The sequence below is a fragment of the Aulostomus chinensis genome, chromosome 24, assembly GCF_037954235.1.
Source record: "Aulostomus chinensis isolate RoL2024-O1b breed Wild chromosome 24, RoL_Achi_v1.0, whole genome shotgun sequence".
Classification (NCBI taxonomy): Eukaryota; Metazoa; Chordata; class Actinopteri; order Syngnathiformes; family Aulostomidae; genus Aulostomus; species Aulostomus chinensis.
The window spans coordinates 15082175-15108713 of NC_141343.1; the positions used below are offsets into that span (position 1 = coordinate 15082175).

The 26539-nt window shown below is 45.3% G+C and overlaps 1 protein-coding gene across 7 annotated transcripts in view; it reads right to left on the reverse strand.

Annotated features, from left to right (window-relative positions):
- clcn3 (Cl-/H+ antiporter 3) overlaps positions 1-26539 on the reverse strand; it is a 33075-nt gene that overhangs the window by 1444 nt on the left and 5092 nt on the right. The window contains exons 2-15 of one of the 7 annotated variants that reach the window (XM_086198013.1): positions 21794-21975; positions 13273-13433; positions 11988-12087; positions 10883-11070; positions 10602-10724; positions 9847-10053; positions 9602-9682; positions 8609-8861; positions 8208-8500; positions 7941-8127; positions 6876-7274; positions 5992-6208; positions 4287-4362; positions 2406-2443 (exon numbers count right to left, since the gene is read on the reverse strand). In XM_086198013.1, coding sequence (XP_086054139.1) covers positions 2429-2443; positions 4287-4362; positions 5992-6208; positions 6876-7274; positions 7941-8127; positions 8208-8500; positions 8609-8861; positions 9602-9682; positions 9847-10053; positions 10602-10724; positions 10883-11070; positions 11988-12087; positions 13273-13433; positions 21794-21956 — 2463 coding nt within the window. In that variant the 5' untranslated portion in view covers positions 21957-21975 and the 3' untranslated portion in view covers positions 2406-2428. Of the gene's footprint in view, positions 1-2405; positions 2444-4286; positions 4363-5991; positions 6209-6875; positions 7275-7940; positions 8128-8207; positions 8501-8608; positions 8862-9601; positions 9683-9846; positions 10054-10601; positions 10725-10882; positions 11071-11987; positions 12088-13272; positions 13434-18233; positions 18424-18705; positions 18941-21793; positions 21976-26539 lie in introns of those variants that run through there. The other 6 variants (XM_086198011.1, XM_086198012.1, XM_086198016.1 and 3 more) reach the window with 6 other exon arrangements.

The window sequence follows — 26539 nt, forward strand, 5'->3', positions numbered from 1 at the left end:
ACTTTTTAAAAGGCATGAACTGCTACAACTACATGCATAAAGCCCCATTACAATACTGAACATGTAAAGGCATTCGTCTGGCTCAGCTCAGAACAGGAAAGAGGATGTGCAGGTTCTGTTGAGAGAACCAAGGTTTAGAAGATCTTGAAGAACCCACACCAGTTTGATGAAAGCAAGTCATGCGTGCTACCAGCTGTAGGGGACATACTGCCCCCCAGTGTTCCAGAAGCAGCCATACAGGAGTATGGCTGCTTCTGGAACACTGGGGCATCACCTTCAGCCTCCTTCGCCTGAGTCCTTCCAGAGTACGTGTGTGAATGCAGGATGTGCTGATATCTGTCATCAATATGTGACGCCAACAAAAACATGAGTCCCTGAGGAGGTGAGAGTCAGCGCAGCAGCAGGAGGAAGAGGAGGAGGAGGAGGAGGAGTGAGTGAGTGAGTGAGTAACCAAAGGAAACAGGAATGGGAGCAGGTCAGAAACAGCACCCACTGCTCGGGAGAAGGGTGCTGCTTCGTGACGCTGCGTCATCTGTACCGGTCCAAAAAGCTGGTGAGAGAAAAGGAGCTGGATCCTACATGGGAAACGGGGAGTGTTGAGCAGGAGAACCAGGGAGAAGCAGGAGGAGGAGACCACCCGTCACAGGAGTCACACACCAGTTATTAGTGCCATTTTGGATCATGAATGCACTCGGTCATCAAATCCTAACACTGCCCTGTTGCGCATTGCTTCGCTAAAATTTGGCCCAAAATACGGAGCCGCGCAAAGCGAAGGCTGTCACATTAACTCCCATGAAATCCTGCAACTCAGCTGAAAATGGTTAGAAATCTTGGACTTCTCCCTACTAGCCACAACCGCCTCCTCTCCTTGGAGGCGTGGGATTACATGTTCAGGGTCAAGTGTGTCTTTGGTGACCGGTGGGACAGACGTGTCTCCTCCTCCTCTCCTCTAACCGTGTCTGCGTTGGTTCCTGCTGATTCAAGAGCATCTCGGGTGGAGTTGGTCCTGATTCTGCAGCTCTTTCAATCTTCAGTGCCAATGTTTGTGCTCTTGAATTCAGCTGTGAATGTAGCTGGAGAGATGAGCAGCGTCCAACTGCTACGAAGCCAGATGAGAGCAGAACTGGGTCCAAGGGGTTTCGGTATGATCGCAAAAGGTTCTTGTGTCGGACGCAAAACCCTTGAAATCAAGCGCATCCAAACGGAGAGCAAACATTTGAACCCAGGTCTGGATGAGAAGGGTGGAGATGCCCCATGAGGGGACCCGAGGTCTGGGATTAGATCTACAGCTACGGAGCAGCAGGAGGCATGAAACACTGGTGAGACGCCACGCAGATCCCACCACGGGTTGACCCTCCGCAACCGTCTCACTCAAGACAGAGACGGACGCTGGGGTGACCAGGAGCATGTGCAATGTATCGGGGGGGAGGGGGGTGGGGGGGGCAATGTTTCCTGAGAGCCAGCAATGCCTAATCTAAGATTATATTTAAGGTAATGGCTGTAAACTCAGCGAGAAATTAACATGAAGCAGAAACACTTCTTCGGCTTTCACGTCCTTCAGAGAAGATGAAGCACCAAGTCTACTGGACAGGACTGAGTGGAACGAGGCGGACCAGGAAAAGACCCCAGACCCTTAATTTTCCTCTCATTATGTCTCCAGCGCTTGCCCACATTTGCCGGGGTTTAGCAAAAACTATTAGGCAGATCTTCAGAGACGGAGAGACTTTTCGTTGAACAGTGTTACCGTAGCAAGGGGGCAGCCATATTTGATATTGGGCCATAGAAGGAGCAGTCATGACTGAGCTCGAAATCTAGAAGCTAAGTGCCACCTAGTGGTGACAGGAAGTACAGCTGGCGGGAGAAGGTACGAGGGATGCCACGAATCCTAAGGATGACAAAAGCTCATTTACCAAAGACTTAGTCAATTTAAGTGTGAACGTTTGGTCAAAGACATTTTTGTCCTTTTTTAGGTCCTCGGTCACATTTTGATCCCGATCAGCCACATGCTTCTGAGGGTCCTTTTTCAGCCTCAGACTTCACTCAGCTGAGTTTGCGGTCATTGCCATTTTTTTAAAAAAGTTTTTCCAGAAGAACACAAGTATTTCTGTAAAACGAACCACCAGCACACAGCTGGCTGGTAGAAAACATTGTCAAGATTAAGCTGGGAATTAGTCATCAGGGTCACGTTATCACCACATGCTAACCAGCTATCTAGCTAGGATACTACAGTACGAGCAGCAGCGATCACAACAACATCACTCCACCACAGCGCTCACTACCACGACTACACAATGAGAGCGGATGAATTTCATTTCTACAGATCTTCTCTCCCTTCTAGTAACAAATAAAACATCCGATAGATATAAAAACAGTGGTCCGCTTTCCCAAGGCGGCTAGCTACTCGCCGACAGGTTGCTAAGGCGACGCCTCAGATGTCGTCAATCTGTGGAGACCCAGAGTGAAACAGTGGGGTCCAGAGGGGGGAGGAGTTTTAAAAAAAAAGAGGAAAAATCAGTGGTTAATGTTGGGAGACAACTGGAGGGGGAGACTGTTGTACAGACATGCAGATGGCTCTACTCTACAATCAGAACTGTGCCAAACACAAAAGCTACGTAGTTACCAGAAATCAGCAAATATGAAGACATCTGACCCAACGGGTCTCTTATGGAGGTGCTAGAGTGGCTACTACTGCAGTCTGATGATGACGAGCAAAGCTGCACTCAGATTCTACCGAGACCATTTCAGACATGGAACCTGCCACAGTTACGACTGTAACCCCCAGTTCTTGTCCTACTGGGCACTGATTGTGTTGGTGTGGACGAATGTTTGGGATGCTGACTGTCCGATCGCTATGGTGGTTTCAGAGGGAAACAAAAAGAATAGCGGTCAGCTACTGTGTTACAGCTAACACTGTCGCTAACACGAGACCTTTTACTATTTCCTAGTTTTGCTAGCTTTTCCCTTCCCTTACAGATGATGGCGTGAAACCAGCTCGCCTCGTCTGACTCACTTTTGGTTTCCAGGATTCACAAATTCTTCAAGCAGATTGGTTCAAATCACTCGGAACCTTGACAGAATTTGAACTAAAGAGCTTTTGACAAATCCTGTTGCAACTCGATTTGCTTCGCTGTCAGATCTGCTTTGGGGTGGCTATGCACAAGTGAGTCTGCCATCTTTGACCGCCATGGACAGCAACACTACTTGGACAAACCAGATCCAGTCTGACGAGGCTTCGCAACGGAAAAGAAACAAAAGCACAAAGAATGTAGACAACGTCACGTAGAAGGGAGATTTTGGCCAAATTTAACTTATAAAAAGCAAATTGAGCGATTTAATTATATTACAAAGAAATGCCCCTTTTATTTGAGAAATAATTTATCCCACTTTTATTTGTTGTTACCATGGAAACAGAGTCAATTCGATAGAACAGGTGACCAGTGCCAGACTGTCCCCTGGCAACAGGCTATCATCAGCTAGCTGTTCATTCATGGCTAAGGTTATTTTATCAACAACTGAAACATCCCAGGCTAACAGCAAAATTTGTTGATTATTTCAACCCATAATTCACCTTTTACAGCCAGCCATACTAAACTGCATCTGAAACATCACTAGCTAACGGTTAACTGTTAGCCAGCGTTCATAAGGCACGGTTTCCCCAAAAAGGTGAACATGCATGCAAATGAGTGAAGAGGAGTTGACGCAAATCAGACAGCGATGTAAATCTGGTAGCACCAGATGGAAAGCGAGGCAAGTGAGCCGGTACCAGAAGGTGGAACAGCAGCTAAATCTATTAAATTAGGCTTAACGGTGTTGTTGGAAGCTGTCGGGACTTTTACTGGCTGTCGGGACTCTCAGGTTGATCCTGTAACCCTGCCGGCACATTTCCACGAGGAAGCTCATGTCTGAAAGGGGCTCTACAGTGATGTGGCTGACAGTTCCCATGGAGGTCCGACATTACTGGACCCCCCAGCATACTCGAAAACCGATCATCCATACCATGACTACAAAACTGCCAGAGCTGCGAGTGATGAAGATGGGGTCATTCTATCTACGATGGTTCTATTCAGAGGTGACGCCACACCAAAACCAACCCAGCAACAACAGAACGGCAACAGGAAGTGAAAGAAAAAGAAGGTTTAATATCTAGCCGGGAACTGTCCACAAGTTTTTTTGCTTTTTGTTTTTTCACACCAAGTTTCATGCATCCCTCCTAAGAGGCGGAGCCTAAGAGACAGGTGCAAAAAGTGGGGAAGAGTCACGTGTGTAAAAGGGGCGGGGCTAGTCACCAGGGGCTCCGTGTGTTGCTTGAGCTCCTCCAGATGCTCTAATATATTCTTCTTTGTGATGATGCCCAACACAATCCTGAAACACACACCCATTACTCGGATGACTGGCCAAAAAAACACAACAACAACAACAACAACAAATAAACAAAAACAAACACAGGAGAGACAGAGAGAGAGCAGCAGCACAAAACATACGGAACAGGGTGCAACTTAAAATATCAAACTTATGTTAACATAAAATATAACTCAAAAGTACACACCTCCAGACACAAAGATTAATAAACTGAATATGTTATAATGGGTACACTGAGTATGAAGCTAAGCCTCCTCATTGTTCATGTAAATATGTATGTGATAGCAAATATCTCATTCCTTCCAACTCAAATCAATTTCTGAGTCAAACAAACAAATGAAGGATCCACACTGTTGTGCTGTGTACGTTTGCCTACGTTCAGTCGATTCTAAATCTAATAACAAGGGAGCTTCATGTTTGTCATCTGTTTCTGAAGATATCCATGAGAACAAATGAGCCTCAGGTGTTCTGTCTACTGATGTTCAGTGATTTCTGAGTGGCAGGTAGCCGCCGGGATAGTGAGGAGAATGTCTGCTAACAAAACCCCTCCCTTTGCCTGGTTTCCTCGTACGGACGCAAGGTGGCGGTAATTCCCTGTAACACGTGGGGGACGCCCCTGCAAGTGTTACTGAGGTGTGAAATATCTGCATGGACACTGACACCAGAAGAGACAGCAGTAGCCTGTTGTTTAGCTGAGCCCTAGCCTGTTAGCTTGTTTCTGCTATCCAAAATCAGTTGAGAATTTCCATTTCCAGGCAATAAAAAGAGGAGTTTTGAAAACACATTAGAGAAGGTTCCTGTAGGAAATGAGACGACCTTCGCGGTCTCCAGACGTACGTATTTGGAGAGTCATACCAGAAATGGTGCTCACCCTCCAATCGTACTCATGGTGAAAAGTAAAACAGAGCCATTAAATCACTTTGTAATATGAAGAGAACATTTTTAAAAAGTCCCGTAGAACGTTAGATGTTGGTTTTGAACCAGAGCATCGATAATGTTCTGTGACCAACAAACTTTGAGGGCTTTTCTTTTGCTGTCCTACAACGAGTGTGTTGCTGGTACAAAAGTAGTCAACATCGTGTTGCGTTCCAAAACACTTTGGATTGGTTCTCAAATGCTGCGTTTTTCAAAATTGAACAGCCCATGATTGTAGGGAGGCAAACACAGTGGCTTACTAAAAGTCAGAAAACACCAGATTGAGGCAATAAAAAGAAATTAACATATAAATGTAACTGTAGGTTACCCTGTCCTGTAATTTCTACATCACACCTGCAGGTGGCTCTCTGTGACGTCACAGTCTGAAAAACCAAAATCTCAAACATATTTTTACCTATTACGCGTCTTGTGTCAACACAGTGACCACACCTGTTATGTCGTAGGAGTTAGTTTGGGCACGTTTACAGCTGAGTGGGGGGCAGGTGCAGCACAGCGGTTAGGCCAGGCCATGCAGATGACAGGCTACATCCAGGGGTCAAACAGCCATGCAACACCAGACAGGGTGTACATGTGTTTGAGGGATGTTTGTCGCAACAGGTTATTAAATCAGACCGTCAGAACGATGAATGGACCTTCACCTTCTCCTCCTCCAGCAATGCGCCCCACCCACCCCCCACCCCCTTGTCCTCCACTTACCCGTTGTGAGTGACGAGGCACTGGCGCAGCCCCAGCTTCCTGAAGATGTCCACCACAATTTCCATGGGGGTGTGGTCAGTTACGGTGAAGGGGCTCATGTCCAGGATGGAGCGTAGCTTGAGGGGCCGAGGGCTGTCGGCAGGCAGGGTGGGGGCATGCTGGGTGAAGTAGACCCGCGAGTTCAACATGATGCCCTCCTGCTTCCGACGGGCATTTTCTGTCGGGACAGACAACAGATGTGGGATTTGGAGGGAGCGGAACATGACTACTATCAGAGACTGTTTCTTACATGTCACATAAGTGTGTTGATTTTTTTTTCCCAAATGAAAATCTAATTCAGGTGTTTCAACTGAACAAAAATGTGCAAGGTTGTAAATATGGATGTGTTTTAATTTAAAGTCTCAAATCCTAGGAAAAATGTGTAACACTGGTATTTACTTTGATTTCTAATGTATTATGTTTACAAGTTTTCAGGCAAAACGGGAGCCTCATCTTAAAAGCATTTGGTCCACTTGGGGGCACTCAAGGCCCACCCTTGGGTCACGGCCCTGCCATTGGGAAACACTTGGTTTTTTTAGTGATCAGTGATCCTGTTACTGAAGATAACCAATGTTTAAATATAAGAGACGATGTGCTTTTATGATCAAGTCCAAATTCTATCATGAAAACAAGCTTTTGAAGTTACTTGCTTGTTTTTTTTACAGAAAGATGCGACAACATGAGTGAACTCCTTGTACAAATCTGCTTCATATTGTTGTTGTTTCTGTATCATTTTGACGTGTTATGCGACTGCTTTGTAGTATTGATTCAGATCTGTTGGTGCAGGGCCCCCCGGTGGGTGGGTGTGGGTCATGTGAAGTGTGGTGTGGAAGGAACACTGTTACCTATAGCAATGGTGATGTCCCTGCGCAGGGCAAAGCCCACCAGCCTCTGGGACTCCTTGGACACTATCACAGGGAAACCATTATAACTGGTTTCATTGATGACGCCTTGTAGCTCCTCCACTGTCAGGTCATCCTGTGTCAGCACCGCGAGTGGCGGGTCGCTGCGGCGTGGCCTCATCACCTCCCTGGCCAGAGTGGTGTGTGTGAATTCCTCCTTGGCATCCAGGAAGGGGTACCCATTGAGACGGATGTGAGCCTCGTAGATTCCCTCGCGGCCAAAGGCGTCACCCACCCATTTGCTGGTCATGACGGCAGCCATGAGGGGGACGATGTACTCCAGACCACCGGTCAGCTCAAAGACAATGACGACCAGGGAGACGGTCATACGGGTCACACCACCTACCAAAAATAAGAGGCAATATGTGAAAATTAAGACACACACACGGAATAGAGAGACAGAAACTTTTCCTGGAACCAATGAATACATCTAACTGCAAACCCAACAAATTTGGAACAAGCTTTCTTCAGTGACTTGGCTTGGCCACCCTACAAAGCCTATGTTGCTGGTAGGACAGTGGGAACAGGTACACAACTGTTGCATGTGACAGTCGTGCCACTCGAAAACCTTTGCGTTATCCTGCAGATGTTTTTTTCTCATTGTTTCCTTTGCAGCAACACCTTGGAGAATGTCCTGAGTCTCTAAGGAAAGTTTCAAGACTCACAGGTGAGTCTAGCACAAAATCACTACGATGTCAACAATTTACATTCAATCTGGGACAATTCATCAAGCCTTTTGAGACAAAACGTCAGTGTCACGCCTCGTCAGACTCACCATATCTGTTAAAATCCAAATTCTGATCAGAAAACAAGCTTTTTAAAAGCTATTTGCTTGTTGTCTTGTGGAATGTCATGCCTCAGCGTGCAGGCTTTGTACAAATAATCAGAATCACAAGTTAGTTACTTTAGCTTCCTGTTGATCTGGTGATCGCAGTTAAATCAAGTCAAATCTAAGTGAAGGTAACGGTTGGTCTAGTGTAGCCAGCTGGAATGGAAATGCAGACTCACCCAGACACGCTGCTGCCCCCACCATGGCGTAGAGTCCTGGAGTGATGCAATCAGCTCCAACCTCGCACCACTCTTTGAACAGGAACCAGTCGTGGTGGTAATAAGCCAGCTGCTCAACTGCAATGCCAACGATTCGCCCTGCAATTGCCCCGATGGCCATGCTGGGGATGAACAAGCCAGATGGCACCTAGACAATCAGACAGGATATGGTTTTAGTATATGGTAGTGAGAAACAGATCTGCCCTGTTACTATCAACCAGGGATCACCTTAAGTCCAAAGGTGAATATCGTCATGATAATTTTAAAGATGAGTGCCAGGCAGAGCTGCCACATGGCAGCGTAGACGCCAGGCCCTGCGGGCCGGTTGGGGTTGTCGGTGAAGGCCTTGCTGCCGTTCATCTGGCTGCGGTACTGGCAGAGCTGGGAGGACTCCAGTGGGCCACAGTCAGTAAACAGCTCCTTGATCAGCTCGCTGGTGTTCTGCCGGGTGTACGGATTTGGGAATGCAACAACAGCTGTGATAGCTGCCACCAGGATCACCTCCAGAACTGGGTACTTTCCTGAAATAGGAGGGATAACCTGTCACTGACTGAAACAGTTACACATGGCGACTGGTTTTCATCCACTCCAACAATGATCCTCACATTCAAACACCATCAAACACTTACCAAAGCGGGTTGACTTGCGCCTCCGGCACCAAGCAATGTTAGCTCGAATGAAGAAGGCGCCCCAGAGGCCCCCAAAAACTCCCAGTAGAATGAAAGGAATGAGCTCAAACAGGTACCATGGCGTGTGGTACTCCACGTAGAACAGCACCAGGCGGCTGTTACCAAATGGATTAATGGAGCGCAAGACAAAGGCTGCCACCAGGGCGGCGAAGAAGGAGCGCCACAGCGTCTTTAGAGGGAAGTAGTAGCTCACCTGTAGAGGTGAAGGGAGAAGTTACCCTGCATTCGATTGTGTTCAGGATGAAGAAAATACAACCTCCAACACCAAAGAAAGACAATGGAATGGTCAGTGAAGTTGGACAATCAAGCCAAGAAAGATACCTGCATACATACTTTTTTGTATCACTAGTTTGTAATAAATGTTTTCATTGGGTTGCTGAGCATGCGGTAACCCGTTTGTAGTCGCTAATTCTTTTCCATTCAAGTGTTTTGTGATTGATACCTCTTTGTGAGCACACAGTAATGTTATAAGCCCACCTCACCCCTTCCCTGTTTATCCGGCTGCCTCGAAAGGTACCGTCCTTATATCACAAGACTCGGCAAGCAAACATCAGGTTGCTGCAGTTACTGAACAGATGCACTGGGACGCATTTGGACGATAGATTGGTTGGTTATTTACCTTTTTTCCAAGAGTCAGCAACTAATAAATGACTCATTTCAGATTGTTTCTATATACTTCGTGTCCTCTGAACTTATGTGAAACAACTGTATGAGGCAAGCTTGTCTAAATAGGTGACCAGCAATTAAACTACAAGTAATGCAAGGAGGGTGCCTTATGCCAAACTTGCCAAAGGGGGGCCCTCTGTGAAAACCCCTGAGCAAGATGTTTCTCCTGTGCTGGGATGCCTGGCTACATGAGACTAAGAATTAACTTAAAATATCCTGAGGAATTTGTGAGTTCCATTCATGGTTGTAGGAAGACATGCGCGGTACCTCCTCCAAACTGAACAGAACTCCTCCAATTGGCGCTCCAAATGCAACCGACACCCCAGCTGCTGATGCAGCAGACAGGACCTGAGCGAGTGAAAAAAGAGAGAGAGAGAGAGAGAAAAAAAGCTTAGATGTCAGACAATGAAGACAAATATTTGGTTTGCAGTCTTTGTATATGAAAAGTCGCTCGTTTGTGGGCTGTTCAACTTGTTCCCCTTCTTTGCCATCACAACAATCTCCTCCCTCACCTCTCGCTTCTTGGCCTCGTTCTTACTGTACTTGGGGAAGAGGTAGGAGAAGATGTTCCCACAGCAGCAGGCCACGTGGACCAGAGGACCCTCCTTCCCCAAGCTGAGGCCTGAAGCCACAGCCAGCACCAGAGTGATGGTCTTTATCATCAGGGTCCACTTGCCCAGGTAGCCACGGATGATAAACCCACTCAGAATGGTCTTGATCTGAGGAAGACATGGGGAGGGGGGCATCAGTGATGCTGCCGGTCACAAGGTGTTTGATTGCACATTCATGTTGGGTCACTGGCTACAAGGAACTGCAGTTTCAGCTTCCTAGTTTCCATGGCAACAAAAAAAAGTAGAGCTGACAAAGCTTTTCCCCAAAATGTTGTTTTATATTGCAACATTTTGGGAAGCATTCCTCATGAATTATAAACTCTAAGGTCATCTAAGACATTCATAAGATCAATCTAATATAATTAATTATGCAATGGGTGGCAATGACCAGTTTTGGGATATGCCACCAAAAAAGTTGTGTCTTTTATCAGAGTTTGTGCTTCTCATGTTGCTCCTTTAAAGCCAACTCTCGTGTCTTGGATCCTGAGCTTCTCCACAAGACCGTCTGAGCATCAAAGACATGAATAACAACAATTACTAAAAGCCAGAGGAAATTCCAAGTATTCATAAGTTTGTTTTCACCCTGCACATTAAAAGGAATATCCCTGCTTTTAGTGAAATACACTTGCTGTCATTTTCATGTCATTTGTTTTTACCTCAGGGATCCCTGAACCACAGGCGTAGGGAGCGAACACCTTGACCAGACAGACGGCCAGGAAGGCGAAGGACAGAGCCCAATAGATGTACATGAAGTAGTTCATGATGTACGACCCAGGACCCTGCAGGAAGGACAGAAAGAGATGAGAACATTTGCTTTTAAATTTCGTGAACTTGACATCAAGTCCAGTATTTCTCATTTGACAATGAAGAGAAATGATTGCTGCTGAGCAAGAAATGCTGTAGCCGGGACAGTGGTCTCTATCATTTGTTCGTCTACCTCGGCCTGGCCCAGGATGAGCTCTGCCCAGCTCTTCCACTGAGGGCACTTGTCCCTCTCAGCAAAGGTGGTCTCATTGGAAGTCCAGCAACATTGCTCATGGTTGAACCACATGGCGCTCAGACACACACCCTCCTTCAGGTCGTTCATCCAATCAGCAGCAATGTCAATCAGGCCAGCCAAAGCTCCTGGAAGGAGGGAGAGGAGGGATGCAGAATGGAGGAGAGAGGCTTTGTTTTTTAGGTGGTTAGCTTGGCGGTTAGCTTAGCGGTTATCTTGGACATGATGGACATCTAGGGGTTTGACCACAGGTGTAGGAGGGAAGTAGAGGATGCTCCACTTTTTTGAAATACTTTTAAAACTTTCAGATGGCAGCCCAGATCAACTGTGCAACTATTTGATGCTAAAGATGAAAACAAATTTGACTTATTTGTATGTACGTATTTCTCAAAATCAAAACAAGTTTTCCTCCAGTGAAACGAAACATGGTGGGTCCTTATGGTGTCACGACATCCAACCGCCAATCAGCTTCAACTGTTAGGTGCACAAAGGCAAGGTTTGCTGGAAGATGGAATACTGTCCCGTACAGCTCCAACCAGGTATGGCAAAACCCTCCAGCTTTTAAACTGTCACCAGGAGTATGAAGTTGTTCTGGCAGTTTAGTACCGTGTTCTCTTACTGTTGGTGTTTACTGGTGGATCCAAGTCCCTCGCTAAAAAAACCTAATTGTTTTTGAAAAGAAACACAAAAAAATGCAGGCTTCTTGGTTTTAATTTTTTTTTTAATGAGAAAACTTGTAGGGACAAGGAAACTTGCTTTTTATTGTCTTTTGGAGGTCAATCACTTGTGAGATTTCATAATTTTGAGTGTTGACATCTGTCTGATGAGACTCTGCAGGAAAGACAAAAGGGCTTTTGCATGCTAATCAGAGACTGGTAGATCAGAGTGTGAAGAAAGCCCGAGCGTGAGCTGCCTGAAGCAAAGCATGTGAGAGTCACCAGCAAAGTAGAATAGAGGGTGTGTGTGTGTGTGTGTGTGTGTGTGTGTGTGTGTGTGTGTGTGTGTGTGAGAGAGAGGTTGAACACTACGTGTACATTTGGTTTACCTGAGGCCAAGCCAGTGAGCGTCACCACCAGCCACCCAGACCAGGCGTCATACAGGCTTTTAGTGAACTCCCATGCTGACTCCTTTTTCTTGCTGTTTATCTGAACACAGAGAACACATTCAGAAGCTGAGGCTCAGATATGAGGCGTAATCTTCCATTGTTGCTTCAATAGAACAGTTGACAGCGCCACTTCCTTTCAAAGCAGGTCAAAGCAGAAAAAAAACCACAACCCTATTCAAGTGATCATTTCTGGGAACGAGGCATCTCGAGAAACTGGGATGTGAAACTGTGTCAATATTTGGATGAAAGTGCTGACAGGGAGAGGATATATCAGTGACGGCCTGTTGTAAGAGAGTTAGTAGAATCCATTCATCAGTTCTGTACGTCAGTTTTACAACACAAGACAATAGTCAAAGGCCGGTGGCGGCTCAAGTAATGAAAGCTTAGAGGTATTTCCTTAGTTTCTATTGCTGAGCCAGTATTTACAGATCCTCTCATGTGGGCTGGCAAGCACCTCGTCAACACGATCACGAGGACTGGGACTTGACTCAGCCTATCACTCCAAGCCTTTATTGACTCCCTTCTTCACTCCTGACCTCCAAGTTTGCAACTGAGACTGAACATGAAAGAATATCGGTCCAGTACATCATCCAGTAAAGTTGTTGTTCAACAGAATATTTATTCTCAGTGTTACTGTTACTTACAGTGTGAAAAGTACATAGCATGAATGAAATTCAAGAGCTTGTTTTTGTTGTTGGACCATTTCTTCCTCTGTGCACTGACCTCTTCTCTTTGCAAGTCTTACGCATGCATGTTATTCCGGAAATGGTGTTGGAAGAAACAGTCAAAAAATTGTGTCTGACTAAAACCGGACTTTTAAAATACACGCACAACTTAAAATGCACCCTTTAAAGTCTGGCTACATGCTTCAATTGGCCCATAACTGGCGTGGCATTCTCTGAATGTCCCGTAGGTCCTGCTGCCGGGTTGAACCCAGAAGTCAAACGGTGAGGGGTCACTAAGCCTGGTGAAAATCCATCTCAGACAAGGCCTTTGTGTTGTGTACTGACTAAGTTTTGGGATGTGGCTTAAAATGTAGAGGCTGATTGCAACCAACTTTAAGGGGGCACCTTCTTGTCTGGATGTGGCCTGCCAATAAATCAGTCCTTTCCTGGGACATCGACGGTAGTCCCATCAAATCACCTGATGGAGCTCCAGCGATACTCCACATGGAACTGTGCAGGACCTTGGAAATTTTTACGTGTAATTGTCAGCTGTGTTTTACCTTTCGGTGCCTCTCGCGGTCCTTGCACTTCTCACGGACCCAGTCAATGGTGTGAAAGTCATCATAGGTCCCCACACCAGGAATGGGCTCCTCTAGGAAATCCAACAGATGGGTGGAGCTGCTTGGTGCCCCGCCTCCGTTAGACATGGTGTAGTTAGACCCTGAGAAGGACGGACAGAGGAGAGAAAATGAAGAAAACAAGTACGCTGGCTGCACGTTAGCAGTGCGGCTCTGCATTATTTATTCATTTATTCATATGCACAATAATCCAAACAAAAATATTTCATGGCACAAGGCAAATAACTGAGCAGGAGAGGAAAAGAAGCCCAGTGGGCTCACATAAGAGCCTTCCCTTTAGTTTCTAAATCACCAAAGCATATCAACCATGTAGTAAATGAGAAGAGAGGAAGAAACAGAAAGGGCAAGAGACAACGAAAATACAAAAACAAGCAGCAAAGAGAAAAGACGACAACAACAACTAAATCGGTAAACTCACAGGCTTGTTTCAAGTGAATTAAATGATCATTTTGGAGGGAAGATATTTCTGCATCTGCAACAAACTCTTAACCTTTGGCCACAAACGTTTCAGTTAATACCCGTGTCCCAGATATCATGCACTTGTGAGGCGAGAGTCACTTTGACCTTCGACCACCAAAATGTTTTTCATTCATCCTTGTGTCTCAGAGGACGGTCGTGCTGTTGAGATTAGACGAACCAATGGAGGGACAAACGGAAAAGTCACGGGTTCACCAAACGTCTTGAGATTCATCAGCTGAGGACCACAAATGTTGGTACCAGGAATCCAGTAATCATTGCGATCTTTCAGTCTGGGCCAACAACCAGTGGTCATTATTAGTGGTTTAAACATGGAAGTCTGGTCTGATTGTCACGGCCTACAGTCTCCGGGACAACGTGACTGACATTATGGTCCATTAAACTTATACATTTTAGCAATGACATCAACACGATTAGGCTCTGTCACAGTGCTTATAATTGATTATTAAAAACATACAAAGCCAACACTGTCCACTGTCCTTCCAACAATTGTTGATACTATAAATAAATGAGTAGAGCAAACTTGCTGCTAACAATTATGTGACATGATGAATGTCATTAGCATGGGCCAATCTGTTCCGACTGGATGCTCAGATTTGATTTAAGGAGACAGTCTGAGTCATATCTGGACACACACACACACACACACACGCGCGCACACACAGTAACAGAGCAAGGATAAACTGCTGAGGGGATTATTTTCCCTGCCTCTTATCTGTGAAACATTGCAGGATTTACATGGCTGCCGTCTCTCTTTGCCAGCGAAGGCGAATCCTTGATGAGTAACTTCCTTCGATTGAAAGTGAAAGAGATACTGGCGTAGTAGATTCTGATGCCCTTCACAATATCAATGTCGAATCCCAATTTTCAGATGTGAGATGGGACGTTGGATGGATGAGGACCATCCCATTCTCCTAAACTTGTCAGAAATGCTTAGCCCATGCCTCTTAGCCTCCTACTTCTGAGGCCACAAATATGTGAAGCTACTGCGTCTGGCTGTACAAAAGCAAGCCTGTGTGAAGCGATGAAAGAGAGAATAATGCTTCAGTTTAAGTACTTGGAGGAACTTAGAGGATTCACAGAGCCCATAAACCCCCGAGGCAAATATTCGGCCCCTGGTGCTTTCATCTTGGATCCTTGTCACAGCTGGAAGGAGCATGAGCAGACACTTGTTGGATTCTGTAGCTTCTCCGTAGAGTGAGGGGAAGGTCAAACTTGATAGTATTTGGGTATTACATGAAGGAGCAGCCTAAAATCACTTCCTGCAACCATTTGGTGGCGCTCTGACTTTAACTCGGTGTCAGAAGATCAAGATCTGACCAAGTGGAGTCCAGTGACTACAGTTTCCTTTTCTTCAGCCAAATATCAGAGATGGCCTTCTCACCACTGTAACTCACAGGCTCCACAGTAGCCCATCACCACGTTCGTGAGGTGTTTCTGACCACATCTGAGATGGAACCAGTCGACCCACTGGGACGAGGGCATCAAATATACTGTTGCCACAAAGTTGAACAGGTTCTTTCTTGTTCCTTACCACACCTTTGCACCAAGTTTAGGTTAAATTGGCTTCAAAGTTTTTGTGGCAGCTGCTGCCAGGCAGGGGGACGGAGACATGAACTTGAAGAAGGATTTTTATGTCATTTTGTTTTTCTTAAGCACATATGCCAGCTTATCTGGTAGAAGATTTAATCGCAATGTCTGGGTGTCGTATTACACTCCAAGGTTGAAATTCAAAAGAATGCCTTTTAAACAAACACAATCTTTAGATGTTGTAAAGTTGCTCTTATAGCAATAGAAGTACAGTTTAAAGCCCTTACAGGTTGATTCTCTTAATTTGTCCTTTGTACTGAGGTATGAGGAGGTGCGAGGCATGCTAAGCTAACTGACATCACTTGCAGGACCTCACATCTCTGAAATCTAATTTTTGGCCATTACCTGAACCAGCAGCAAACCTTAACTTGATTCGTCCAGGTAAGGCTGTCCTCAGCAGGTGACCATCAGCAAAAACTGCCTTCCTGCAGACACCTTGTGAGCAGCGAAGCATGCTAGCATGGCAAGAGGCCAGGCTTGCTAGCTGCGGTCAAACACTCACGGTCCCCCATCAATAACAGCCCTCTATCGGCAAAATAACCCGAAATTCTCTGGCAGCGTAGATGCTGCCACGGTTGAACAAACCATAATTTGTCTGAGGCTTGCTAGACTGCTAGCATGCCTCAAGGCTAGATTCTGGCCATCAAATACAGAATTATTTTCTTTTCATTAAAAACTGTGGTTCAAAAGGGGGAGTTGTAACCAGAGAAGGTTAGCATTATTCATCCTTTTTGGGAGAGGGGTTATTTGGACAGCCAAATCCGAGGCAACTCAGAAAATTCTGAGTCAGGTTCCTAACAGACTTAAGTAGAGGATAAGGCCTGTTTCCCATGATACGTGTCAGCTCGACGCAGGTTTTGAAAGTGCAGCTCAGTAACTCATAACTTTGATGTTGGATAGGATGTGGAAAGAAGTCAGTCTTTCTTAGGGAGGCGGGTACAACCTGGGCCTATTAATTGAACCAGTGACATCCTGTCCAGGAACAAGACGAGTGCCTAGAAGCTATTACTGTTGCTTTTGCTGAGTAAGTGTGTTTTATAGAAGTAGTAAACAGTAAACAGAAGAGACTGAGCTGTTCAAGTCAGGTGCTTTCAACAATAAGAAGCAAATATGGGCTTCAATGAATGTGCATTTGACAGAATTAAAGTTGCATCATTAAATCAGTCTGACGTAACGCATGGACAGTGACGTCTGTATTGAACGTATGCTGATGATCATCATCTTCAGAGCACGCCAGTCATGAGCTCAATTAGACAAATCCCTCATGATGATAGTGCACAACTGGCATACAGCAGTTAAATCAGGAGCCAGGCGAGGGTGACGCCACGGAAACACAAATCAGCGGGGACTGCACACTGTCGCAAGCATCCTGCCACGGTTCAGTGGGCCTGATGCCCTGAGTCAAAAGAGACACACACAAAAAATAAGGCTTCAGTTTCTTTCTCCTGTGCATTTACCGTGATGTGGTGGTACAGTTCGGCCAGCACAAAGGATACAAGTCAGTGCCTCTACTAAATAAATGAGCAGCATTTGAAAACGCACAGTGTGTAATGACCATCAGCCAACTGCTTGGTCACAGGCTGACTTCTGACTAACAACCCCTGTATGAGACTTGCCGACTACTTTTGAGTAAATGAGATCAGAGAGGTTTAAAGGCAGCTGACGAGGACCGGGGGGGGGGGGGCAGGCTGGATTGGGTTAGACTGCTCAGGTGTCATGTGATCAGCTTCATACAATGACCCTGACAACCTCCTTATGCCCCTAGCTCAAGAGGGTGAGCTACTGAAAACTGTTTGCTCAAGCCTGACATGGTTGGCAAAAACGTTAGCATTGCCGGTTTGTAGAGGTTTGTAGTGAGACAGAAGCCACGTTTACACAGAAGTTTGGTTTCAATCAATAATCTTGTAAGTACCGCATTATAAAGTTTGATGGACAAGGCGCAATTAAAATAAAAAGTCACAATTTCACGAAACAAGTTTTTACACTGGCTTGAAATGTAGTTGGGGCCTTTGACGTAGTAAATCTGTAAATCCAAAGAGATGACAGCGACATTTTCACAGATATTCGCAAACTTTGGCTATATCTTGGGACAGCACGCACACACTGGCCAATGCAACCTATACAATTACCGTAACTTCTCAAAACCCTTCTTGCTTTTTCACCGACAGACTTCTTCTTGGTCTATGCAGCAATTGTTCCCTATTCTGACATTGCATCTATTTTATTCACCCAAAACCTGTTGATTGACTCAATTTGCATTTCCTTTTCTGATGACGTTTCCATAGTTTGCTAAAAATTTGTCTGAAAATTAAGTAGCAAGACAGCTAGGAACTTCCCAACCGCCGTAATGAACAGCTGGTTTACACAGAACATCGTAGTGTTCTGCAATAGACGGCAGATCAGTGGTGCAATGGTCTGTTCCTCCATCTCTCTGTGCTCTCATCAAAAGCAGCTAAGGGCTGATAAAAGCTGTTCTTACACTATAAATGCATCTAATCTTCCAGGATATCCAAAGATGTTGCTTTCATATGAACACACCAAAATAGAAAGATAGATAAATGAAAGTAAAAGGACAAGAAATCCAACATATGCACAGAGAGAGGTAATGGAGGGAAGGATGTTCGTAGACCAAAGCCATGACATGGAAGAAGTAGGCTGCTGGATATCGCATCAATTCACCAGGGCCCTTTTGTCTCTGTTCGCTCACCGTAATAATCTAACAAGGCCCGGAGGAAGTGACGGACAACTTAGAGAGAAAAAAACCTCCTAAAAGCCCACACAGGAACGACAAACACTGCTATGGCGCAATGACTCACAATTACAGCTGAAATGATTTTGATAGAACCGTTGGCACCATACGTGGCTTCAGCCGATTGTGATTTGAGATGACATCCTGGATCTGGCCAACAGGTGTCGTCCCACTGCAGAATCACTCCGGAGACACGCAGCAGAGATAAGTCAGTTCATGCATGTGGCAGCCAGCAAAATTCTGTGAGGAGAAATTAAAATGGATGCCCATGATCCTTCCCCAGGCCCAAGCACAAGCCTCACATTCAGTCCTTAACTCTGGCTGACCTGACCACACAATGCTGGTAAATCATCGACAAGCAGGTGAAATAGTGACGGAGCTCCCCTACCGACACCTCCACGCCTCGCCAACAGCTAAACGCCGTCTGGCTGCCATATGCACTCACTGTACGATGGAGGCCTCTTTCAGTGGAGCAGCGTGAGGAAAGGAAGCAATCTGAAGGAAGGAAAGGGGGAGAAGGAAGATGGGCCGGGCTATACCTCTTTTAGGGATCTCCTGCAGGGGGATGGTGTCCCCTCCCCCGTCGTAAGGCAAATAGGGGTCGGCCACAGCGTCCTCCTCCTCCATGTTGACAGATGAGACGGCAGCCAGGGAGGCTAGGCTAAGCTAAGCTAGGCTTCACTACGCACTGTGTGTGTGTCGCTCGCTGCTGCCATGTTTACCGGAGAAACACAAGCAGGACTGTGTAAGTGACAGAGCATGCGTGTATGTGTGTGTATGTGTGTGTGGGGGAGCTCAGTCCTCCCTCCCAGCCCCTCCCATTTCTCTCTCCACTGCAGCAGCTGACTGCTAAAGGCTGATGACATCATCATCACCGCACACAAGGAAAGACGATCACACAAGGCCAGCTAACTCAGCCGGCTCGGTTGCTAGGGGAGATCAGGGAGCCCTGCCTGTATGGGGCCGACCGTGATGCCTAGTCACGTGGGTGTGTATGTGTGTGCAAGTGCATGTGTGTGTGTGTGTGTGGGTGAGTGTCTTGTGTGGTGTTTAAAGTACAGAGGAAGTTTGAATAGTTAAGTACGAAAAAAGATAACAATCAGGCCTGATGGTATTAGTTCGTGGGCCTCATTCATGGACTGTTCTTAGGCACAAATTTGTTCTTACACACAGTCGGACCCCTTTCTCACTGCATACTTCTGACCTGGGTAACCCTGCTAATAAAAGCTGACTCTCTGACTCTGGTGCCTTTCTGTGGTTTTTTTTTTTTTTTGTGTGGGGTTTTTCCAGGTGGGTAACCTTCAACATGACGAATGCAATTACTGCACCAGAATGAAAACGTTGTCCAAAGACCACAGGGATGTAGCACCTTGGGTTCATATAAAATCTCTGGTACTTGTAATAAAAGCAGGGTCACTTGACTTGGGATTGAATGGTGACTGAAACCTGAGTTTGAGCTGAGTTTTTTGTTGTTTTTTTAACCGGTGGGCTTTACAGACAGGAAGTAAAGCCTCTACTCCTTGTTCCTGATAACCATTTTGCGTAACAGTATTTTGAAAATCCAGGTCAGAATTGTTTGAACTATTCATGGTTCACCATAAAATGACAAAAGGGTGAGCTACTGAGTGACTCTAACCCTTCTGCTGCCTTTGCTACAGTACGACAAAGCAAAACAGAAATCACGTAGAAAACAGGAGAAAGAACCAGCAAAAAAAAAGAAGAAGAAGCCATGAACGCCCCTGCTTGTTCACTCCACATGTGAGATACCATGCAGACAGCATCTGCCCCTTAATCCAAAACACACACTCATAAGGCAGGAATTTCTGGGGAGACTTTACCATATTTCTAGCTATAGATGCCCAGTTACTCATAAAGATGATAGGGTTTCAAGACAGAAGGTGTTTTGTAAACGTGGTGTGATCATGCGTTCTCAAGCCTAAACCACAGAACCCTCACACTTCACATACTCTTTAGTTTGTGTGTGTGTGTGTGTGTGTTAGCGATATAAGTGCTGCAGGGAGGATGTAGTTTTGTAGGCTGACCAGGAAGTTAGCATTGCTATGGATTCCCTAAACCGAAAGCCAATGAGTTTTTATGATGGATTCTGGGTTATTGCAGTTTAGGGGTGTAAATGCAATCATACACAAACTTCAGCTACACCACATCTTAGCTTCTGTTTCAGTATGATTTGATGTCCACAACACCTCGGTAGTACTTGCTAGCGTTCATTGTTTTTAATTATACAAAGCATCGGAGCTAGCCTTGTTTCCAACATTTAACCACTGACTTTAAGATAATGGAGCAACATGTTCAACAATGCTTACTTATTTCCTGGTTTTAGGACTACAAACTTCCCAAATACCCTCATGGCCTCTTACCTTTAAGCAGGGTTCCTGCTGCTAAACAAAAACAGAATGATGACAGCCATAGTTTCTTTCGCTCATGTCAAGCACCAATCAGGTCAGGAAATCAGCCCGCCTGCACCATCCAGATAAAATCTCTCAGGCCTCTATCATCCGGTGAGTTAAATACAAATGGAGCAGCTCTGACTTAGTGTAAAACCTAAAGCACTTCTCTCTTGTAAGGCAGACAAACTCCATGGGGCAAAGAGTGTTCACACTGTAGTCGAAGCCCAGAGGAGGGCTTTATATTACAAGCTTTTCTATGAACCCACCCCTCACATCATGTAAAAATAGCAGGAGAGTCAGAGACGGGCAGCTTCAAGGAACAACATTCATTCAGAGATAGTTCTTGAAATACTAGTTCACAATGATGGGCAACCAAACAGGTTCCTGGGAAGGACCATGGCAAATCAAGACTTAAGGCAGTAGTAGATTAGGGAGATTGTACAAAGGTCAAATAGGAGAGGTAAATGACTACTATGAAAAAACCTTGAAAACACAAAGCCTGAACAGGCGCCCTGACCAATTAGAGGAGGTGGTAGTGCAGCAACAGAAACACATAACCCTGCTTTCCACCAGCAAACATGGCCAATTGTATACAGATACAATACGATACGAATACCCAACCAGATGCAGCACCAGAGGGAATGGAAACCCCCCCCCCCCCCCCCCCCCCGTGTTGGAAGACAACACAAGGGGATGTCCAGAAAGCTCCAAGTTAGTACACGCACCCCATCAAGAAATACATTTGTGGGAAAATATATCAAGAAATACACAAACAATGAATGCAGGACTGGGGACATCTTGAGGAGCTTCTATAGATTTCTAATCGTGCACGAGGGTCTTGAGGTCAGAATTGGATTCTGCTAGTGCCAAGTATCTTGGGTGTGACGAGATGGCATGTAGAGCGGCTGATGGATATGCATGAGGATGAGGAGGGGGTTTGTTGGAAGAGTGACTGAGTCACAGGACAGCAGGACACATGAGCAGATATTGTCTGCGTCTTGATAACCAGAGCAGATATTTGACTGCTTTTTTTCTGGCGCATTGGGACTTGAAGATGATGCAACAGAAAGCACGGTGGGACGATGGGAAGCTCAAGCACTGGTCCTACTGGTTTGGAGGGTGAGGGCTCATCAAGTCTTGGAAAGGAAGCTCTAGGGGGTCCACATGTAGGGTCAATCAAGCTGTGGAACAGTATTGGAGGGAATCCTGTACGCCCTACCTGGGGAGGAAGCATCCCCATCCAGCAGGTTGTCATCCTCAGTGGTGTGAAAGTCCATGATGACGCCGGCTCCATCAAGCAGCTCCTCGTCACTGCTGGCGCTGGCGATGCTGTTGTAGCTGTTCCTACAGTACCCTCTGTGGTACAGCTGCTCCGACTCCATTTAGCAAAGCGCCGGTGCCCTGGATGAAGGGGAAGGAAGGGAGGGAGTGGTGGAGATATACATAAAGTGTTGTGAGGATGCTTGATTATTGAGCAGGGTTTCCGCCAGTATGCTGCAAACCCGCCAGCCCGCTGATCAGGCCTGTGTTGACTTCTGATGTACCTATAGGACGATTTTGAAACTAAAAATGTGTTATCCAAGTAGAAAACTCCTTTAAGGAATAACATTAACTCAGTGCTGATTGTGTGTGTAATGTCAGTGAATGAGAAGTACTATGGCTGTAGTTGAAATTACCTGAACAGTGCTGCACAAATAAGCCTGCCATGGGGCAATTATCTAAGTGGGCATTTTGCTTTTTGCATGCGGCAGCTTTCAAAGTCCCCCTTGCAAAGTGACAGAGTAGCAGTGCACACAGTGAAAATGGCACTTTTAACAAAGCTTTGGATCATAAACGAAAGAAGGCCTGCCGGAATGTTTACTGAGGGACAGGTTTACTGAATAGACCGTTGTTTGTCCCCAAAATGAGTTTGCAAGGGCACTTCACTGTATCCTGGACTTAGAATTGCAAACAAACATACAAATACGCCAGGGTGGGTTTTTCCTGCTGTAGCACAATAATAGCAGGTCGGGCAAGATGTTGCTCGTGTGTTGGTTCAGCACCATCGAGGGACAAGTATGCAAGACTATTATATCAGTGAATGTAGCCGGGCGGTGCTACTAGCTACATTTCTTCATAGTGCGGCCCATTCTCTGTATCAAACTTCTTTCAGTAAAGTAGCTCCTTGACCAAGTTGTACAGTTTCATCCACAAGCATTTCTGAAGGTCCAAGTTTCTGCCATATAGCAACCTCAAAGTTCAGACTATCTGGTGGGGAGTAGTTCCTAAAACTTCCCAAGATCAAACTGAGGGGATAAGCACTGAAGTCAGAGACAATTTGACCCAGGCTCACTTGGCACTAGGCTCTGAACTTTAAGGTTGACCAGCAACTCATTTTGATATTCTGGGCCCAACCGCTTTTCTGGTGGCAACCTTGGTAAGAGCCTAAGAGAAGTCTGCTGGGTGTACCGATGGGCAATGTGGGTAGACGGGCATGCACACTCACAAGCAGGTAAACCGAGAAGGCAGACAGCCAGCCAGTTGTATACATAATTTAGAGACCAGCAAAAATCAACTTTGTCATCAGTTCAACAGCAGAACACAGAAGACGTGATTGACAAAGCTCGCTGTCGAACGACCAGGTTGAGCACAAACAACTAAAACCAAAGCAAGACAAGTGGATGATGCATGTGCCAGCTGAAACTCCTTTGCGTGCTCGAAAGAAATGGATGCTTGAAATGTATGAATTAATTCCAAATACTTATTATTTTATTATTTGTCGAACCCTTTATCAAAATGGCCTCCGTTGGGCACACATATTAGATGTTATGTCCAACGCTGAACAACTGCAAGCTCCTTTAGCATTTAACAGTCACCAAAATCTCCATGTAAACCCTAATCCACCTGCATTTTGTGCTGCTGGTGAAATCAAAATTTCAAAGCGTAGCACCAGTGTGATAGCAGAGCCTCATTTTTCTTAGTTAATTCTCCCAGGTCCTTCCTATACATGTCTCTCAGCACTTCAGTTCAATTTGCTAAAGAGATCACGTTTTGCCAGGAACTTTTAGCACCAAGATCCTTTTTGAATTCAGCTGCAGATCAACTTTGAATAATGTAAACACAAAGCCTTTCCAAAACAAATACTAAAGACTGGTCTGACTGGGGGATTTTAGCTTTTGCTAACTGAGAGGATATTGAATTAGGCAATAAAATGGCTGGATCTTTGGACATGGTATTTGACTGGAAAGAACTGCATACTTTCTGAAATATTTTTAAAAGACGAGCCATAACTACATCTAGAAAAAAGGCTTTTTCCCCCCTTCAGATAATAAAAATATTGCAGATATTTGTTGGTGAAGATTCACAGGACAAAAGTATTTGGTACATTTATAAATGGAGGGATTTAACTGACCCAGATGTCCTCCCTATAATGAGAGGATGATTACGATATAAATACAGCTGGGCCCGAGAGTGCAAGGCAGCATCAGAACACAGCTCCTCATCCTCAGTCAAACCCTGCTCCCTAGTGGAGAAGCTAGAAACCACACCAGAATCATTAACCATGTGACGCAGGCAACAACAAGCCTGACCCAGAATGATCCCCAGCAGGCCGAGTGCAATGGCAGCCCAATTACTCTCGGATATTACAGATGACTTGAAGATATTTATGGGAATATCAGCCCAGAGCCATGATGAGTCACAAAGTAATCAAGAAAATGAGGAGATCTCCACTAATCCTTCACAGTCTGTCAGCCAACTCCATATTCCTGATTGTGAGAAGCTCCTAAAAGTTTTAAGCCTCTGCCATGTTTGACCCACATGGATTGGATTTCCCACTTGATCTTGATTTTTCCTTCATGCTATTCGGGACTTTGCACAGTGACTTTAAAAGGCAGAGTGAAAACAGAGTGAAAAAAATACAGCAGTAGTCCTCTCGACTGATTAAGGAAGTAGATTCCCCTAAAAAGTTGACAAGTCATTCATGACTTCAGTCATTAATTCACTGAATAAAGGGGAAATTATGTACCGGTTCGGAAACTGATTTCAAAAGTCTCCAGTCATGTCTTATGTGTCAATTTACTTCATTCACCTATTTTCTAGTTGGTTAAAAAAGACTGACTCATTCTTGCACTGGCACAAGGGTTTTAAGTATCTCAGTAAAACTGGACTTTTCAAACATTATACATTTTAGAGTCAGACTAACATACCTAGATAAGTTGGGCATCATTAAACTTTAACATTTATTTAGGTCCCACATCGGCCTGGCATTCTGTGCATTATCATGAGGTACAGCTTGGGTTTGTAACCCCAAAGGGAAACAGGGCACAGTCAAAGGGAGTAACGTCATGGTGGATAAAACAACCCCAAAAACAACACAATTCTTGACAGAGGATGAAAAAAACTTGATGCCTTAGGAGTTGCTTCTTTAATAGTCTTTGAATTTAAGTCTGACACTCAACAGAGATGCTGCTCGCCAACTTCTTTAGTTTAGTGTTTGAAGTCAAGGTGGACCGGAAGTAATTCTGATTGCAACAAGCCATAAGGGGGCATGTTTGTTGATGACTTTGGCCTTGTGCAGCTGGCAACCACATTTTTGCTCCGTCCATCCATTCCATCCATTTTCTACTGCTCATCCTGTGAAGGGTCGTGGGGGGGCCCTGAAAGCCTATCCCAAATGTGGGACAAACGTGTCAGGAAACTGAAAAAAGTCAGAGCTCTCTGGTGGAAGTAGTATTTAATAGTGCCACTGTGGCCTTCAGTTCAGATCCAGGCCATTGCACTCCAAGACCCCCACCTTTAACCAACATTTCGACACATTGTTATGACAAGGATACGACAGCGTGGTCTGAATGAAAAGCCTCCTGCGAATGCCAACGGTGAGAGTGAAGATGCTAATCCTCACTGGCGCAAACTCGAATATGAGGCAAAGAGGAAAAGGAAACATTGCTCAAGCCAACAACAACACCGACTCACTGGGAGCCAGGACTTCCCTTTGAGCCATATCCAATCGGTATGGCCAGGAAATTCATTTCAGCTCGTTTGCAGAGTCAGCACTGAGGGAGATAGTGTCTCAGCAAGGTCACGTGACTTTTGTCTCCCATTGACCTTTAGTTACACTGCAGCAAAAAAAAAAAAAAAAAAAAATCCTGATTTTTGCAAAAAAACAAAAAACAAACCTGCACCCTTCATTTGCATTTCCCACTAAGGCTGTAAACACCTTTTCTAGCTGTACTGTAGGGCTGTCCAATCACTCAAAACTGCAGGAAAGCACAATATTTGTTGGCTACTTGTGTCAGAGTACTACTTTAAATTACTGCCAACACATCCTATTCTACGGCCTTAAGAAAACATACGTTTGATACAGATCTGCACTAAAATCACACCATGAACGTCTGAACAGGTCTTCTATGAAAATAAGACTGATGACGTAAAAGGTAACATTCCCTCTACTTTCGCAAATCATACTACAATCGCAATATCCCTTAAAAAAAAACTGCAATTAGCCATTTTTCAGAGAATCTTGCCTCTCCACTTCCAACTTGGAATAAAGGACACTGGATCTCTTAGGTGCAGTGAGGTGGGCTACTGGACTGCTTCAGTTTGCTTTTCTTACCAATGAATATCACTGAAAAGCACATTGAAAGCTGTTTGTCTTTTTTTTGCCCAAAAGATCTGAAAACCCCCAGAAATCCTGAGGTGTTTGTTTTATATCAGCCCAGATTTGCTTAGCCAACCAATGCTGATATGAATAAATGAGCAATACCTGCTGATATCGAGCCAATACCATCATGCATCTCTACTTCCTACTGGGGCTGTCAACAGAAATTGAAAGTGTGAAGTTAAAATGTGAAGATTAATATTGGACTGGCTGGGTCCACTGAGGTCCAATCACGTAGAGCCTCGTGGGACACACTGAATTGATCAGCGAGCAGCCTTATCTTCCTCTGGGTGGTCACTATGGAGGCGTTGCCTGGGCAACAGTTGC